We start from the raw sequence: 17,711 nt of genomic DNA, 5'->3' as shown, positions 1-17,711 counted from the left end.
ATATTCATGTTTTATATCAGTTATTTACATGTAAGCCTTAACTGTTTTATCATCCATTTCCATTACTCTGTATTGTGTTCTGCAGTATTCAAGCGTGTAAACATTTTTATTTTTTCCTTCCGCATGGAGTTCCTGAGCTGTAATCTGTATGATAACTGTTTAACCCATGTTCTCTATGAAAAGATATTGCGTAGATTTATTACACTTTTTCCTGTCTTGCATTGTGGTTTCATATACAGTTTCTAGATGACTAAATATGCACAGCCAAGACTGAAAAGTTAAACTAAGGTTATCAATGTTTAAAAAAGGAAAAAAAGCTTTGTATCTTTACCTTGTTTAATAAACAGACTGTTACAAATTCGTCATTAATAGCACAGTTTACTAACAAATCTGTTAGAGAGTAATGTTGAGGGGAAAAAAAAATCCAGCACTCTTATTTTTTCACTTTTATTTATGAAAATAGTTTTATTTTTAAAAAATTATTTACACGGCTAAAACATAGGTCAAAGACTCTTGACGATTACACCTCCGTTTACATGTCTGTCGCAAATAGGCTTTTGTTCTTAGACGTATTCACGCAGCAGCAAGATAAAGTTTAACACTTCATCATTTCAGGTACATTGAGGACAAAATAGACTATGGTTTCCACAGTGTATAGCTCTATTACTGACACACACCAATAATAGTGGTATGAAATAATTAAGGTAATGTATGCAATTCCATGTACAAAACCCATATCTGTCTGCTGACAGTCTTTGTGGCTAAAGCACGAGTACTTTCTGTTTCAGCTTCCCTGGAGGAAACCTTCAAGGTAAACCAATGTTTAAAAAAAAAAAAAAAAAAAGCTTGGGAAGCTCAAAATAGACAAAAACTTCTGGAATTCGGTGGCTTTTCCCAAAAATTTGGATGTTTTTTTTAGTTTTGTTTTTTTTAACTACAAGCAAGGCTGAACATTGTAAATACTGGAGTGGCTACAGCTGACAATCAATAGGAATGACATATCTCAGAAAGGAGCCAACTATTTGCACTCTGTTTACCACACAGTCTCATAATAGACATTTTGTATACTTGTAAAAATGCTGATGTGTTGAAAGATTTTTTGACACAGTAAAACCATAAAAAAAACCAAACTACAGGCATTTTTTCATAGAAAACACTGCCAAGATTAAATTTAACTGAGGAAAAATACATACAATACTTACACATACAGTGGAATACAGTATTCCACTGCTACTCTTTCTCAAATGTAAACAAGTAAAACTACTTGTGTTTTACTTGTGAAGTAAAACACAAGTAAAAAGTGCTCAGTTTAAACTAGCCTCATTCAATGAAATGTGTGTTTGACATTCACTGCACTACTGTGAAGTATACTGTCTTGTCCTGTGCCTTTACATTCGAAAAAAAAAAAAAGAAAAGATAATAATCTTTCCCATAAGACAACAACGCTTTGAAGCATTCTGATTTGCTTTGGTTTGTTGATGGAAACAACTGAACAACTCCCCAGGCATATAGTTGTGCCAGCTACCTTTGAAATCAAATCTCCCATTACATCCTGTTTCCCTTAAAATATGTCATAAAAAAATAATTGATTGACACTTTTTTTTTCTTTTTCAATCCCCCAAATTCACTCTTAGTCTGGACCTGGATAAAAATGCAGTACTTGCAAACCAAATAAGAATCTGCTTTGCAATACAAGAGATATCACCCTGAGCAGAACTGCAGTGGAAGCCCCCTTTCATTAGTACAGTCTTTTAACAAGGATTATTTGCATTCAACATATTTTTTCACTAGTATAGTGATGCATTGACTTACAGCACTCATCCTTGCTGGTAGCTTGCTGTTACAAACGCAAAGGCAACAACCGCGTTGGAACGTACCACATCTCATACCTTGTCACTGTTATTAGAGCTCTCCTCTGTGCCCTTGGACTCTGGAGGAACCAATGGGGAGGTGAGATTCAGGTAACCCTGCTCTGATGGCTGGTGCGTGGACGAAGACGCTCGGGTGCCATCCGCCACCACACGTTCGCCCACCTTCACCCGGCAGATTTTGTCCAGGATGTCCATTGGGTCACAGGAACCTGACGTCAAACTGGTGACACAAATGTGAGAAATCGCAGAAAATGCACAATCAAGCTTTCACCTCTATGTAATGCAATCAGTGTGTAATATGACAAGTGCATTAAGTTGGGAATTCTTTGATTCAATTAATCATTTTAACAAAATGATTAGTTCTGTCAAAACTGTCTTACCTTAGCGCAGATGTATGTAGGATACCATCACATAGACTTTCAGAGGGGTGCACTTTCTTGGCATTCTGTTGAGCATTTAGACCATTTATCATATCATATTTGGCATAAATTTATCAAATTTTTATTACAATAAAAGAAGAGACGTGTCACCCAATTTACAATAGGTAAAGCTGCTTCTCTTACCTTTAGCTATGGTAGCTGTTGATCAGCTTGCACCATTTTCAGCCAAACAGCGAACGCTTAAATTTGAAATTCTTCAATGCTAACGCTGTATGAGATGTTTTTAAAACTTAAAAATACCTGTGAATTTTGGGTGGCATGTCCCATTAACTCAATAAGATGCATGTTACCTCCAGGCTGTAGAACGACTGGACATTCCTCAGAGCGCGCTCTAAGGAACGAACTTGATTGGAGAGCTTCAGGGTCCGATCCTGTAGCTGTCTGTTTTCCACTTCTAAGACGTTGACCCTTGAACAGATCACAAAACAAAATTTATCCAGTGTGTCCTTTATGTCCTCACCAACACATGCAGATTAATGACCATGAGAATCATTACTTTTTCTGTGGTGGGGTTCACAAGACACCCAAATAAACCTAGATCAAACCCCAAGAATTACTGACTTTTGCTTTTTATAGTATTCATTCATTACATACAATCAGTTTTAGACAGTCAGAGCTTTGTGTGGCTTTCATTTTTTTTTTAAAAGCTCATGGTTAAGAGAGATCTTGATAAATGATAGCAGCAATGACATATGCTGTTGTATACTGATTTGATATCCAAAACTTTTCCACTTGGAAAAAAGGTACTCTACTCAAAGAATTACTCAGATTGCGTCCTCACAAGAAACAGCTGTCAAGCCTCTGAGCAGCACATTTCACATTGCTGTCCAGCAGGTTGTGTGTATAAAGAGTGATTCATGAAGATACCTGTGCTGAACAGTTGCGGCAGTCCTCATGCCTTTGCTACCCATTTCTTCTGCCTCACTTATCTTCCTCAACAGTTCCCTCTTCTCCTCCAAAAGCTTCTCATTTTCCTCCATCACTGTATGGATCCTTTCCTTCTCCTGAAAGCAACCAAGAGAGGAGACGAGAAGAAGAAAGATATAAAAAAAACAGAGACATGTTAGATAATATTTTTTTTAAGCATAAAAGTTTGTTTCTTTAAAAGTAATGGGACTCAGACAGCATCCTGCATGATGTGTGTGACCTTGTGTGAGAGATTGGAGGCTAGCACCAGGTCGTTCTCAAGTTTCTGGATGGTGCGGTCCCTCTGTGCTGTCGCCTTGAGAAAGAGCTGCTTGGCCTGACGCAGCTTGGTCTTGTGCTGACTCTGCTTTTCGTTGTACTTCCTAAGTTGTAGGAGCAAAGGAAATTAATCTTAGGAAAAGTACCAATTTCTCCTTTTGTCTTAATTATTGATTATACTATAGCTGTATTGAGATGATGACAAAATACATAGTAATTTCTTAGAGTACCAGAGTAATTTCATAATATTGTATTAAATATAAATATCGTGTTATATGTGTCTCACCTGACGTGCGTGTCATGTTGGAGGAGAACCTGCTGCAGCTCCCCCTGCATTCTGTCAAACTCCTGCTGACTGGCCGCCAGTTCCTCCTGCACTCTGTGGCTTGACTTCTGGCTGTCTCCTACCTGCACACATACACATACAGTATAACACATCAGTACATTTCAATCTAAATTCAAACTGCATTAAGTACATTTTTAGGCAAAGGTAAATATGAATATATAAACAATAAACATGGCAATCACTTTAATGTGAAGACTACACAGTGTACACTGCCTTTGTGAAAATGCCAGCTAAAGGTCAAGCAGCAGTAAAGGACTACAGTTTTTGATAACATACTCTATGACTGCAGAAAAAAAAGATTCTATCACCCTGCTTCAGGGAATTTAGTGGTTACTGATTAAATCTTCAGACTCAGAGCTCACAGCGGGTCAAATGGATATGAACTGTCAGCAAACTACAACTAAAAAAAAAAAACATCATTATATTACACTCACATAAAAAGGCATGGTGAGAAGTTGTGCTTAGAAAATACAAACCTTTCAAAATGGGTCAGAAAGAACATCTGAGAGATGATGAGGAATGCAAATTTGAATCTTATGTGAAAGCTAAGTACAGGCTGATAACCTGTCAATATATAAGTTGTGGATCACATCTGAGCAAAATTTTGAATGGTATGTAACATTGAAATATTAGGAGTGTGAAAGGTGTCTTGGGTTTCCAAAGACCTGCAGTACCGATAACAGCTAATGAACTGCTGTCACTTTTCCTTACCTCCTCTCTGGCCTTGCTAAGCTCAGCCTCCAGGATGGCCAGACGTGTGTCCAGCTGCTGGGCACGGTGGCTTAGCTCTGTGTTGGTCCTGGTCAGGGAGGCCTCCTTCAGCCTCAGGGAGCGCACCTGCTGCTGCAGCTCCTCCTCACGCTGCTCTAGCAGTTTCCTGGGGCAGGAATAGAGGAAAAGGTGAATACAAGGAGGGTCAACAGGAAGAGTGGATCAGAATTGTGCCCTAAAAACTTCCAATGTTTTTTATAGCACAATTACTACAACTTGGACAAGTCAAATTGGGCAGTGTCAGCAGCACCATAGCTTGTGTGACCTGGTGATGTGCTCCTCCTGCTGCTGGGCTCTCAGGGCTGACAAGGTGTCAGACAGATCCCTGCTGTCCCGCTCCAGGCGGCTGCTCTCGCCGGCCCGAGCTTCCTCCACACGCAGCTGGTGCTGGGCATTCTTAAGCTGCTGCTGCAGCTCCAACACCTGCCACCGCAACAAAGCCCCAGGATTCACTCAGTGAGACAAACAGACAACTTGAGCTCCCAACCTCCCATCCATTTCCAAAGAATCCCAGGATTTCCTGAAGGCATCTGACAGAAAAACTCTGTAATGTCAGAAATTAACTCCCAAGCTTTCTTCACAGGCTAAGAGGCAACAGCTTCTCCTGCATACTCAATATTCAGATAAGGATTAACCTTATTAAAGCTCAAGAGCAAAATGGGTCTCAGAAATGACAAGACATATGAAGAAAAAAAAGAGTGTGTATTAGTATGTAATGTGTGGAGACATATATTCAAATTGGCCATATGCAATATCACAACTTTTGCTGCTTAGCATTTTCAAGAGACTGGAAACCACATCCATCAAAATGGAGGCTTCTTTAGGGATTTCACTGATAAGCAGAATCTCAACCAGCGAGGAGGAATTAATAAGTAAAATAAACTGGGCCCTTAATCACAGAGCAAATTCAACTTAGTCTGGTTCTCTGTGCATGAACTAGCTCTACTAAGCCTAAAATTGGCAACTAGGGATAACCAATACGACAAAGCTGGTTGTCAAATAGCCTGTTAACTCTGGGTTTACCAACCTAACTATTTTGAAAAGTTTAAAATCATAATTACTAGCCAATGATATGCAACATCAACAGAACAAGAGCACCACATTGAACACCAGATTAGATATAAGTGTTGAGGCCTATGGAGAAATTAGGTCATTGCAAAGTCAATTAATCAACTAATCTATTCAATAGAGAGTACCATAGACATCATAAACAGTGGCACCACCAGGCAACGATTCCCTGCTCCAGCACTGACCTTTTTGTCAGCAGCAATGAGCCGTGTCCTCTCAGCCTGCAGGTCCTCCTGCAGACTGGTGGTGGCATTGCGATTTGTGGAGTTGCGTGCCAGTTCCAGCTCCAGTTCCCTGATTTTCTGTTGCTGACGTTCACTCTCAGCCACCTGAGTATGGACAGTCTGCTCCACCTGGACGAGCTTGGTTTGGACCTGCTTAAGCTCTGCACAAAGCTAAAGGAAACACAGGAGACAAGACAGCATGAAAACAAAACCAGAATTTTAACACCACTTTTTTATACAGCACCTTCCTTCCCTGTTAAGGTTGATGTTACTTTTTTTTTTTTTTTACATTTGCTCTTGGTAACTAGCATTCATAGTGAGGCGAAGGAGTGACTAAGAGATTGATTAAGCGATAGTATCACAGGCATTCAGGAAATTCCAAATATGATGTAATTAATTAACAACCTTGAGTTTTTCCTGGTCCAGCAGGGTGTTGTGTCTCTTCAGGTCCATGTTCTTCTCTTTCTCATAACGCAGCTCTCTCTCTGCTGAGCTGAAAAGGCTCTGGGCCCTCTGCAGGTCCTGCTTCATCTGTTTAGCCTCCTCTGCCTTCTGGCTCAGCACTGAGTCCTGGGACTGAAGAGGAAAATGAGAGACAAAGTTGAGACAGGTTTATGCTGAGGGGGAGTACAGATAAATAAACGGTAGCCTGAAGAGTCTTCAGCTAAAATTTTTTTTTTTGGCTTTTATGAATCATCAAACCAATCCCACGTGCTTGCCATAATTTTAGTCAAATTCTGCTATTGTGATAGTCATCTGAATTGATTATGAACAGAAAAAACAGGAAGATTACCAGAAATGCTACAGGCTGCGCCATAAAAATGTTTTAAAAAATGTCTTTTTATTATTGCCACATCAGGATCAGCAGTTGTCAATAGTATACTTCCTTAAGTAGCAAGGCATAATGTCACTGCTGTGATATGAAAACGAAAGCATCGAAAAGACAACTGAAACTCAAACATACTGAATACAAACGACTCAGTCCTAGCTTTGATTTCCTAATAATATATTTTAAATTGAACTTCAAAAACAGAATGGTTGTTTGGGCTTGATAAGGATGTGTTATGATCATATATACCTTGATGTGTGCCTGGGACTCAGTGACCTGAGCTTGCAGGGCTAGCTGGTGCTGAAAGGCCAGCTGCTGCTCCTCCCCCAGCTTGTTCTGCAGATGATTCAGCTCCTGTTTCAGAAGTGAAAGCTACGCACACAACACACACATACTATAATCACATACTTTCTATATGATCCCCTTCCTGCTTGCTTTCCTCTAGGAGCAGGTCAAAAGTTAGGATCTGCTACAGAAAAGTGTCTTTGAGCTGGTGGGGATCCAGTACTTTACTCAAGGATGCCAAAGCTGGACAGCTGCACTTCTAATCTAGGCTCTAATGTTGCAGGACATTCTCTGCACTCTACTCTGTTGCCCAAATTTCTGAACATCTAACTAACTAAACAGATACACAAGATAATTTCACAAATGAGCCTTCTTACAAATCAAATTACCCTACCAAAGGACATGAAATCCAGTTACCTGATCCAAGCTTTCATCCTTGGTTCTCTCCACTGGACTAAGCCTAGATTCTATGTTAGCTGTGTGCAGTTCAAGTTTCTGGCTGCTACTAAGTGCTTCCTTTGTAGAGGAGAGCTGCTCTTGATGCCACTTGAGCTGCTCGTTGAGGCGCTGTATCTCAAGCTCCAGTCTCTCTCTTTCTCCTTCAGCTGCCAGCTTCTCCTGGACACTGGAGCTCAGCTTGGCCTGGAGATCGGCAGTCTGCAGCCGCTCCGAAACCATTTCACCCCTGGAAAATATGCACAATTATGCAAAACAAGTAAAAACCGGTGTTCCAGTCCTATCTTGTGAAACAAGATAGAAGTACCAGTTAGGCTGTGCTATTGCCTATCTCCCAACACTAATCTATTTCATCCCGCATGTCTCAAAAACACTTGGCGTGAGCCAATAGTTCTTGCACTGTAAGCTCTGGACTGACAACAACCTCAGTGAGTTGTGTGCTGTCTGGAGGCTGCTGAGTTCAGCAGTCAGACGGTCAGCCTGCTCCTGCAGCTGGTCAACCTGAAGCCTGTTTTCCCTCTGGTCTTCCTGGGTCCGGTTACTGCCCTTATAGCATTCCAGCTCACTTTGGAGTCGGCTGTGGGCGCGCTCCATCTGGGCCATCTGACAGACAGAGAGTCCAAGACAGAAAGATGGAAAGAAACTCCTTTAAGTAGTGTAAATGTCACAATTATTCAAGCTGTAAATTCATGTTGACATAAATAAATGTTGTCAAGTTTATTTTGATTAGTTGATTGTGAATATAAACTATTTTCATATTATTTTGATTGGTTTTAACGCTGATTTTTTTTAAAGGGGTTCTGAGGTCAACAGTAGCAATGGACATACGATATTGCTGCTAATTAACATTATACTATTTTGCAAACTATGCATTCAAACAGTGTATTTTCATTTCTTCATATATTTTCACGTCATTTTTCTTTCTACTTAAATATTTCTTGTGTCAGTGATAGCAAGTGGGCATGTAACATTAACAAACCTTTTCCTCAAGAACTGCTTTTTCCCCTTTTACTTGGGTGAGGCTCTTGATGAGCGTTTTCCCTTGTTGGCATTCTGTCTGTAGGCTGTTGACCTCCATTCTCAGCTTCTTCAGCTCTCGTTCACCTATCTGCAAAGCCTTTGGTGTAGAGAATGGAGGAGTTATAAACAGTTACTGTGTGGTTTTAACTATTACTTCGTAACATATATTTTTAAAAAACAACAATTACTTTTTTGCTTCAGGTCTAGACTTCTACAAACTGTACACTTAATTTCATATACTTGTGTAACTGTGTTGTTATTGCTTTTTCTGTCAGACGAAGCATTGGATAGGTGCGTTTTTTACCTCTTTGTCTTTTTTGAGGGCGGCCTGGGCAGCACTGAGGTCAACCTCCAACTGTTTCCTCCAGTCCTTCTCCTCTGTCAGTCGTGCCTCTAGCAGAGCCATTCTCTCCTGGCTGCTGTCTCTTAGGTGCTTCACACAGGGTGAAAGGAGAGCACAAAGTATTTACAGGTTGCTGTATATAAACCCTTCTAAGTTACCATCATTTAATCTCTGCAGGCTATTATTATTCTTATTTTTCGCATTCAATTTTCTATGTATGGCTGAGATGGACATTAAGTATGGTAAGAATTAAATTGTACTGTAATACTTATCTCTAATTTATTCTATTTGAGTCCAAATTAGATCTTTTTGGTCAAACTTGGGATACTGCAACAGTTTCCTCTAATTTTATGCAGCACAGGTGGATGGCTGTCCCTGTCTCGATCACACTTATCGTCCTTTTGCTGCTTATTACATGAAAATCTTTTTTCATTTTATTTTACATTTTAACCATTGGGATTACATCCTTTTTTGGAGCTTTGAATAAATTACAGTTATTTATTTAAGTTTGTTTAGTCGAGGTGTTCATGAACCGCATTGTTCTTGTTGTGTTGACACACTACTGAAATAATCACAGAGGAAACATTTATGATGCTGAAAATTAATTTCTTACCAGCTTTAAGTAAGACTCAGTGGGTCTGACCTCTTCTCCATTCTTCATCGTTTTTTCATGGGCATCCTGTTTCTTCAGCTCTGCCTCCAGGCTTTTGATCTGTATGCCCAGTTCAGATTATTACTCAGCCATTAGAGAGATAAATGCTTCCAAGGTCAATCTTTTGTCAGGTTAAGAAACTGAAGTATAGATTTTGAGCAAGAATTTAGTCCTGCTAATTACCCTCCTGTGCAATCCCTCTAATTCTCCCTCATGGCGATGATTCTCCTCCTTGCTGGCATTCTGGGCCTCCCCCAGGAGGGCCTCGAGCTCCTCATTCCTCTCCTCCAGCTCTTCTTGTTCCTTGCGTAGTCTCTGGAGTTGTCGCTGCAGCTCCCTCACCTGCACAAGCCCATCTTCTATTGCCTCCTGACACCTAACAGAGAATGATGATGAGAGAGAGCGGTTGGGATAATCTTGATGAAGTTAACATAAATGTATGACACAGTTACCCATTTTGTACTGTAGTTGTTGAGGAATTAATGTATTTACCGTTTGTGAATGTGATCCTTATCTTGAGCTGTCAAAGCAGTGAGACTATTTTGTGGTTCACTGCTAATGCCCTTGTCCTTTCGATCAGCTACAATACCTTGGTCTGTGTCATTCATTGCCTGCTGCACAAACACAACAACAAACAATGCAAAGCAGCTGCAACAGCTTTTGTGGGTTTTTTGAGTTTTTTTTTTTAAATAAATAAATTCAGTAAATATCAACCTGTTCTAGGAGATTTTTCTTCTCAGATTCTATAGTGCGCACTCTCTCCCTCAGAGCTCTGTTCTCAGCGTCTAGTCTGTCATTTTGCTCTTTGGCTTGCTGCAGTTTCTTCATATCTGTGGAGAGAAAACCATTCAGACCATGAAAACAAAAATGTAAAAAAAAAAAAAAAAATGTAAAAAAAAATATTAATTAATTAAAAAAATATTAAAGGGAGAAACGGGAAATAGGGGAAATATTTCAAACAACATAATAAGATAAATAGAATCCCCTATTATGAAAGTGCGAGAGCCAATGGAGAAACGTGACAGTAATAGTAAGCAAATAAACTTCCCCGTCAAGTAATGTCTCTTGCAGTAATTTACGTCACACCCAAGTCTGTCTCACCACAGTGTTTCAGTTTGTCCACTTCCCTCCTCAGGTTTTCTACTTCATTGACCATTCCCTGAAGTTCAGATCCTGAGATTACAAGCATATTTTTATTTCTATAAAGCAGAAAATAGGCTTTCTGCTAATCCATGCCTTTCAAAACATTTCTTCTCTAATGCTGTTAATGATTTCCTGCAGTTGAATACAACATTTCAGTTCCACAAGCAAAATACACTGATTAGAAAGTGAAATCGCTATATTAACCAAATCTGTAGCCTGACAGCAATATGTGGACATTTTAAAGGTCGGAAACAGCAAGCTGGGTGGACCAGGAACTGAGATCAGGGCATTCACGGGTAGTCACTGCCATCATGTGTGTGTTTCTTTTATCCACTTGCGCAGCAACAATGTGCAAAAACAATATACAAAATTGTAAACTGTAAATGTATGTAGTCTTTAGAAACATAATTTAAAAGTCAAACGTATACTCACAATCCTTTGAGGGACATATAATGTAAGTGTTCAACATACCACTTGAGTCTAGGTTGTTGTTTTTGGCAACATCCAGCTCACTAGTGAGTCTGCGCATATCCTGATGAGCCATCGCCAGCCTCCTAGACGCCTCTTCCAGGTCCCGCTCCAGCCGCTGGCGCTCATTTCGCTCCTGGGAAATCTCCTCACTGTGGGCCTGATATTAAAGAATGAGTTGTGGATGGTTAAAGTGTGAGGAGTACAGCAGGAAAAAATGCTGGTAGCAAGACTGGAGATGCAAGTGGCCCAACATGCTGTATTAAGAGCCATGCAATTAGAGGTTGAGATTCATCACCACTGCAGGCCTGGAAAGGAGCAAGGGCGGTTAATTACAGTGCAATCTTATATCTCAGCATTCACCAGCATAGAAGGAACAGTGAAAAAAAAGTACCCATGCTGCTACCTGTGAAATGCCATTACTGTTCCACCCGTCCACCCTTTTCGAACACTCATCAGTTGTTAGAGAAGTATTTTTGACAGAACTGTTACTGAGACAAGCAATGTTGTCCGAATCTAGCGGCCATGCAGATATCAAGGCACTTCATCAGCGTGGAATGTATATCAAAATGTAGAACCACTCTTAAAAAAGCCAGTGATGCCCTCATTTGACTCTTTATCACAATATCTGTGTTAGTTACTAAGTTAGTATAAACTGTGAGATGGAAACCTACGGGCGTAATATTGTGTTTGCTCTGACCAGCCCTGCGCAGCCCAAACAGCTTCTTCCACGGACTCTGGGATGAACACTGCTGAGAGGAAAGACCCGTGTGTGCAGAATCACAACAGACACTAACTAACGACTGAGCTGTATCCCTGTACTTTAACTGGAATAATTCAGTTGTTCTTTTCCTTCACAAATTTAATTCAATCTGAAAAGTCTGAATAGTTATACAGAACTGTAACTCAGCCAGGGTACGATGAGTCACCTCACCTTTGTCATGTTATCTATGCTTTCCTGCATATCTTCCCTCTGCTGCTTTAGATCCTCCCCAATATGCTCCTGTCCAAGTGTCACAGAAAGACAGAGACTCACTTAACCACGTTTATATGGTCTCTGCATTTGCCTTTGATAGTTAACCATTACATTACATTCCAACTATGAAGCCTCTGAACAGGTTCAGGTTTGGTTAGTTCAATATGACTTAAGACTGTACATTCATTCTTCCAATGGGTTCAGGCTGTGTACTTAGACTGGGAACCTTACATTTATGGTTCAATTGGTGAAAATGAACCATACCACTGCACATACTATATTAACTGTTAAAACATTTCAAAGTGGGCTTATGTGGTTCCTCCCCTGTGAAGAACTGGCATTACAAGGAAATTGAACAGTCCTCTGAGGTAGGTCAGTCCTTTACCTGGTGGTGGCCCTCCCTCAAGCTGCCAGTGAGGCTCTGACTTTCCAGTCTACTTTCAGCAGCCTCCAGCCTTTCCAGCAGTGTGGCCCTCTCGACTAGCAAGTAAGCCACCTGCTCACTGGGGCTGCTCAAGCCCATCTCCCCGAGGTCCTCCTGAGCCAGCATCTCTGCCAGCTCTTTGCTCTGACTCTCTGGAAGAAAAGGGATTTTTCTCTGTTCAGTAGTTTGCGTGGCAGGTGGTGAAATAACATTTAGGACAAGATAGAACAAACAACAAAATAGTGCATGAGTATTGCTGTCCGGCAGCAGATCTAGCATAAACCCAAGTAAATATCCAACTCAGAGAACTTATGCTTTGTTATATCCAGATGATTTTTAGAACATTCATGGCAGACAAAATTTATTAGCTAAGAAGCGTTTGAAATATCCTGCTCGGGAGCTCTGGTAAGCCAGGCTTTGCAACAACCCAATGGAAAGAATACCAACAGTGATCTACAGTTGCATTGAATTCACCTTGCTGTTGTCTGATCTGGTGAAGCTCGTGTCGCAAGTGTTCATTGTCTCTCTCATACTCTGCAGTCAGACACTCGCGCTCTTCCAGCAGCCCACGAATATGTGCAACATAGCTTTCCACCTGACAGACAAAAACCCAAAAACCCAAAAGTAATTCAGCTGTGACTGACATAACGTTTTGAGCAATTGGCTTAGTCCTATTTCAAAGATGTGTTCAAGTATTTCTTAAAATGTCTATAGCTTCAATGAAAAGGAGGTGCAAACTATGTTAGAGTGGATGTTTGGGAACCTTAGAGCATGAAAAATTAGGTCAAGAGGTCTGAAAGCTTTTGCAGCAGTTGGTGAACTAAAACTAAAGAATCAGCTAAAGTGTCTCACCTCCTTCATCTCATTGGCCTGCTGGGTACGCAAGGTCCGCAGCTCCTGGGTAGCTGACCGAAGCTGAGCCTCACCTCTGAGCAGCTGCTGCCAGAGATGACGCTGCCGCTCTTCTGCACTGGCTGCTGGAGGCAAGCCATCCTCCTGAAGCCGCACAGAAATCTGGTCCAGATCCGAGAGCACCTGAGGACCCAGAAGAGGAGCCGAAAGTTTTGGGACCTGATAAGATGTTTATCAGTAAAGTGATTAACTGTTATATTAAGCGGCAGCTTGTGAAGTGAAATACCTCTCAGTACTGTGGTGAGTCAAAAAGCATCTACAAATTAAGCTTGTGAAAGAGTAGCCTTGGGGACACTTCTTGTTACTATAAAGCTTTGTTTGTTATAGCATCATGTATATTCAGCACAAATATCTTTTAGCTAAAAGCTGATAAAATTCCAGTGCTAAATAGGCTCACATTTCCTTAACTTTGTTATGTACTGCTATACGCTGATTTTTAAATTATGTCTAACACTATGATACTTGCAACATAATAAGCAAAATATTTTTTACTATATTTTTCACTTACTTTTGCCAGTGATCCAACAAACTATCCTGCATACTATAGCATAAAAAAAAAAAAGAGTTCAACATCAAGGCTGTCAGCCTCGCTGAAAACTGACACATGGCATGCCAGCACTAAACACCTGTTGCTGAATTCAATACTGTACTTTGTAGGGCTTGTAACCTGAGCAGGCCCCCCATGCAGCTTTTAGACTAATCCAGGAGCGATCACAGCTCCAACAACATGCAACATATTGTCACAAGCTAGGTATCAGTACTCATGTACCTAATGTACTTAAACATCACACCAACTGGTCTATGCTCTTGTCACTGTGGAATAAATGGCAAAAACAATAAATAAATGAACAAAAAGCCTCTGAGAATAAATCAATGTCACAAATTGTGTAGATTGAAAAAGTTTGCACAAGTTCCATCAGATATTCCTGGTGTTAAACACAGGAACAAAGCATCTAAACAGTGACTGGTACTATGTTATCTGTAATCAAATTAACATCTATGACTGTTACCTCTTCATGATCCATGGTCATACATTAAGTTTGTTGAAGCTGCATCTGCAATTGACGAAGTTTTTCCTCAGTGGTGAAAGTACTGATTACAAAAAAATTTAGCCTACATAGTATCGCATAGAACCAATCTGAATTTGCAATGTTCAGCAGATCCTCAAACTTCATTACTCCCATTGTTGTCGCAATTCATCCATGAAAACGTCTCTTATCCTTGGGTTCCCCTGTAAAACATGAGATACTTTAGAACAATGCTGTCCATTCATGTTAGGACCTGCAGTCAAACGCATAGAGATTAGACTAGCTACCTCGGTTTACAAAGGCACGGGCACACACTCCAGTTTCAGATGAGTTACATTGCATCACCTGAGACTATGCAAAGCTTCAAGCTGATTAGCTACGTTTGGTCTGCTGCTATGTTATCATGAAGAATCCTCTAAGCAGGCGTCTTCCTGCACTTGAGAACGTTGCATTTCGCAACAGAATCTACACAATTTTTTTGCAATGTGGATATTGCCGCGACTTTTCAACAATTGATGACTCTCACTTCACGTTGGATTAAACATCTTGTGGGATTAAAAATCTTTTTATTCAAGATAACCACTCTTCCCAAAATGTCTGACGAGGAGGAGCAAACGAGGGTTTTTGTAGGACAACAGCCACTTGCATTCCTTTTTGGCCACGCAAGCTCACTAGTCAGAAAGATGTTCTTAGCTAATAATTACAGTCTTGCTAACTGCGTTGTGTCGATAAGATGGTTAATAACCAAAACTGACAACTCTGACTACCTGCGGCGCTAGCTAGTTACCAAAGTTAGTTCCAAAGTTGCCGTGGTATACTTCACATTCAGCTAACGCTAGCTTGCTAGCGGTAGCTATAGCCTTCTTAAGTGGCCGCTTGGCAGCAACTGGGGAACGCCATGAGGTTTTCGTTGTGATAACTGGAGATTCCTGCTTAAACGCTAACTTCAGTGAGGTGATGAAGCTGAGCATTAAGTGTGCAGCTAAAGTTTTACTCACCTTTCAAAGGGAAACAACGACAAGAAAGCCAAGTGCCGACGACAGGCGTGGCGGAGTGAATTGGCTTCTACTAGCACCTAGGCAACGGACCGTACCATTCAAAGGATGAGGGGACCATCGATCAGGGAAATTGCAACAAATTAAACCAACTGGTGGTGTTCGTCTTAGTTTAGAAAAAAAAAAAATTGTGGTGATAAATGGCAGCTTTACAGTGTGTCACGAGTAATAACCCTAACTAGTTTTCCCAAACCTGAAATAAAGTTTACGGCAATAGTTCAATTTTAAAAGTTGGTTTCGTCTTTGGTAGCCAGATAGTAATCCAAAAACAAAACAGTGTGTTTATATGAGTCATGGACTGTACACAATCTCCATCAGTGTCATTCTTTATTCAGACTTTCTCATTAACCCATGGATGTAAACACCAGGGGGCGACAAAAATACACAATCCTTTTCCTCCTGGGAGGTGAAATATCAGAATTCATGTTTGAATTTTGCCCTTCTTTTGGCTTATATCTCAATCACACTATAATATTTAGAAATTGTTGTGAAATACAATATGAAATTTGTAAATTTAATTGAGAGATACACGCATTAATATACAAGTTTTCAAGTACAGGAATCCTTTTCTTACTTTGCTTTTTGTTTGTTTGTTTGTTTGTTTCTCACCTGAATTTAAATTAAAACGGTTGTTTTCAAACTTCACGGCCTTCTTTGTCGTTTGACTGTTACCTCCACTGACCCTACTACATGACCTAAGGCGTGTTTGCATGGTGCGTCCCACCCAGATGTTTTCTGCGTGACCGGTGCACGCGGAATACTCACGATGTGATCTGTGGGGCAGCCGCGTGTTTATTTTCCATATCTACCCCAACAGGAATCAGATCATGAATGGATGGGGTTATGGCAGAATGCTCATTATACCGAGGAGCAATTCCGGCGCGACCGTTTACAGAGGGGGTCTTTTCATGTGGTCGTACGTGCCTCCCCTGCCCATGGGTGGGTCTCGTTTGAGTCTTTTTTTGGGCGTTGATGTTGTACTGAGGGACTACGAGGCAGAGCAAAAGGGAGCTCTGTTCTGCAGAGAGGAAATGGGCGTTCTCCTTGGAAAGTTTGGATGGAGTGATTGAAAAAAATAAAGGGGGTGTGGCAAGGCTAAGAAAGGAGGGGACCACCTAGAGGGGCACAATGCTGTAGAGTGCTGAAGCTGCTCCCGAGATCTGATTCAGAGGAACCGGCAATACCTGGGGTAAGTAGATGCTTCCTTGACTTTCCATGGAATTTCAATAAATATCTTGTTCAACCCTGGTACGAGTAGATTACTTTTGAAACAAAGATGTCAGCGCAGCGACTCTTGAATCACACACCATAATTACACACAGCTCCAAAAGTAATGCGTAGCAAAGTCTTACCATCAGAAGACGCAGTTTTTTACTGTCACACATTTTGTGTGCTACAGTAAGAGGCACAACCCTGCGACAGAAAAACATATTGTTTCATACCACATCTCTGTAATGTGTGTATTTCATTTGATTCCTTTCACCAAAATGACTTTTTCAGAACCATTAGATTGGTTTTTGAATCGGTTTCACTGAATGTTTACCTTTCATTCAGTTTGATGTGATGGATTAAATCTAGTGTAATGACATAATTTGACAGTAACCCTGACTCCACTGCCTGCCCAAATGGGCCTCTCCTACAGATAAAGATCTTCACAGACAATTTCATCCTGTTTCTTATTTCCCCGTTTCTTCTTCTTTCTTTTTTTTTTGTCTCACTGCGTTTCTCCTTATTGTGATACTTACAATGGGCTCTTTAGTGTTGTGCACTATTTCTGTATGTAATGTAGTTTGTAGATAGCTTTGTAAAATGAGAGGCTTTCCCTCAGACTTTAATTTCCAGCTTTAATGAAATCCAAATGTAAGTCGAATTACAGACTCTTTAGCCTTTGCAGTGAAAAAAAAAACATTCTGAGGGCTAGAGAGTTTAATTGGGTAAATTATGTTGGTACCATTTAGATTTCAATAGGCCTGCCCAGGTTCTCTGGAGGCGTGCTGAATGATGGCAACGCACAGGCCAGTCATTTGAAATTTTTAGAAATAACTCATTGCGCTCTGTTTTGAAGCATGGTCTTACACAACACAGAGAATACTGTGTTCAGCCACTCAAATTTTCCATTTTATGTTTCAAGGCAAAACAGGGAAGTCCCCCAACACTGATTTTCACAGTGGAACCGGCAAACATGTTAAACTGGTCACACAGTATTTCCTCTCTA

The 17,711-nt window shown here is 40.6% G+C and overlaps 2 protein-coding genes across 5 annotated transcripts in view; one reads left to right on the top strand and one right to left on the bottom strand.

Moving 5' to 3' along the window:
• Nucleotides 1-492: 492 nt before the first annotated feature.
• ccdc30 (coiled-coil domain containing 30) lies at nt 493-15,502 on the bottom strand. Of its 4 annotated transcripts, none has more exons than XM_040154039.1 (27): nt 15,440-15,502; nt 14,424-14,644; nt 13,354-13,536; nt 12,976-13,096; nt 12,463-12,653; nt 12,036-12,104; nt 11,776-11,850; nt 11,105-11,261; nt 10,205-10,320; nt 9,983-10,104; nt 9,674-9,866; nt 9,452-9,550; nt 8,800-8,928; nt 8,455-8,592; nt 7,900-8,078; nt 7,437-7,704; nt 6,984-7,106; nt 6,311-6,481; nt 5,867-6,076; nt 4,879-5,036; nt 4,554-4,719; nt 3,783-3,904; nt 3,459-3,600; nt 3,179-3,315; nt 2,602-2,719; nt 2,252-2,316; nt 493-2,091 (listed from the first exon to the last, which is right to left on the bottom strand). In XM_040154039.1, the coding sequence occupies exons 2-27, from the start codon at nt 14,442-14,444 to the stop codon at nt 1,884-1,886; spliced, it is 3,681 nt and encodes a 1,226-aa protein (XP_040009973.1). In that variant the 5' UTR covers nt 14,445-14,644; nt 15,440-15,502; the 3' UTR covers nt 493-1,883. The 4 variants fall into 4 exon arrangements, with proteins under 4 accessions (XP_040009973.1, XP_040009974.1, XP_040009975.1 ...); XM_040154040.1 differs by having other exon boundaries at nt 9,983-10,101; XM_040154041.1 differs by lacking the exons at nt 11,776-11,850; nt 12,036-12,104.
• A 946-nt stretch (nt 15,503-16,448) lies between these two features.
• Nucleotides 16,449-17,711, top strand: part of LOC120804017 (epithelial membrane protein 3-like) — a 3,213-nt gene continuing 1,950 nt past the window's right edge. Inside the window, exon 1 of the mRNA XM_040153140.1 lies at nt 16,449-16,685. The gene's annotated coding sequence lies outside the window, so the exon portion shown is untranslated. The remainder of the gene's footprint in view (nt 16,686-17,711) is intronic.

This window comes from Xiphias gladius, chromosome 18 (genome assembly GCF_016859285.1).
Source record: "Xiphias gladius isolate SHS-SW01 ecotype Sanya breed wild chromosome 18, ASM1685928v1, whole genome shotgun sequence".
NCBI lineage: Eukaryota > Metazoa > Chordata > Actinopteri > Istiophoriformes > Xiphiidae > Xiphias > Xiphias gladius.
The sequence above is the reverse complement of the archived record's forward strand: the minus strand, read 5'-3'. Positions and strand labels throughout refer to the sequence as shown.

Excerpts from the sequence above, each read along its gene's own strand:
- ccdc30 (XM_040154039.1), bottom strand. The coding sequence starts at position 14,444 with ATGACCATGGATCATGAAGAG. Across the intron at positions 8,929-9,451 it reads CTGAGTCTTACTTAAAGCTG|CACCTAAGAGACAGCAGCCA; the intron begins GTAAGAAATTAA and ends CCCTGTGTGAAG. Across the intron at positions 6,482-6,983 it reads AGTCCCAGGCACACATCAAG|TCCCAGGACTCAGTGCTGAG; the intron begins GTATATATGATC and ends TTTCCTCTTCAG.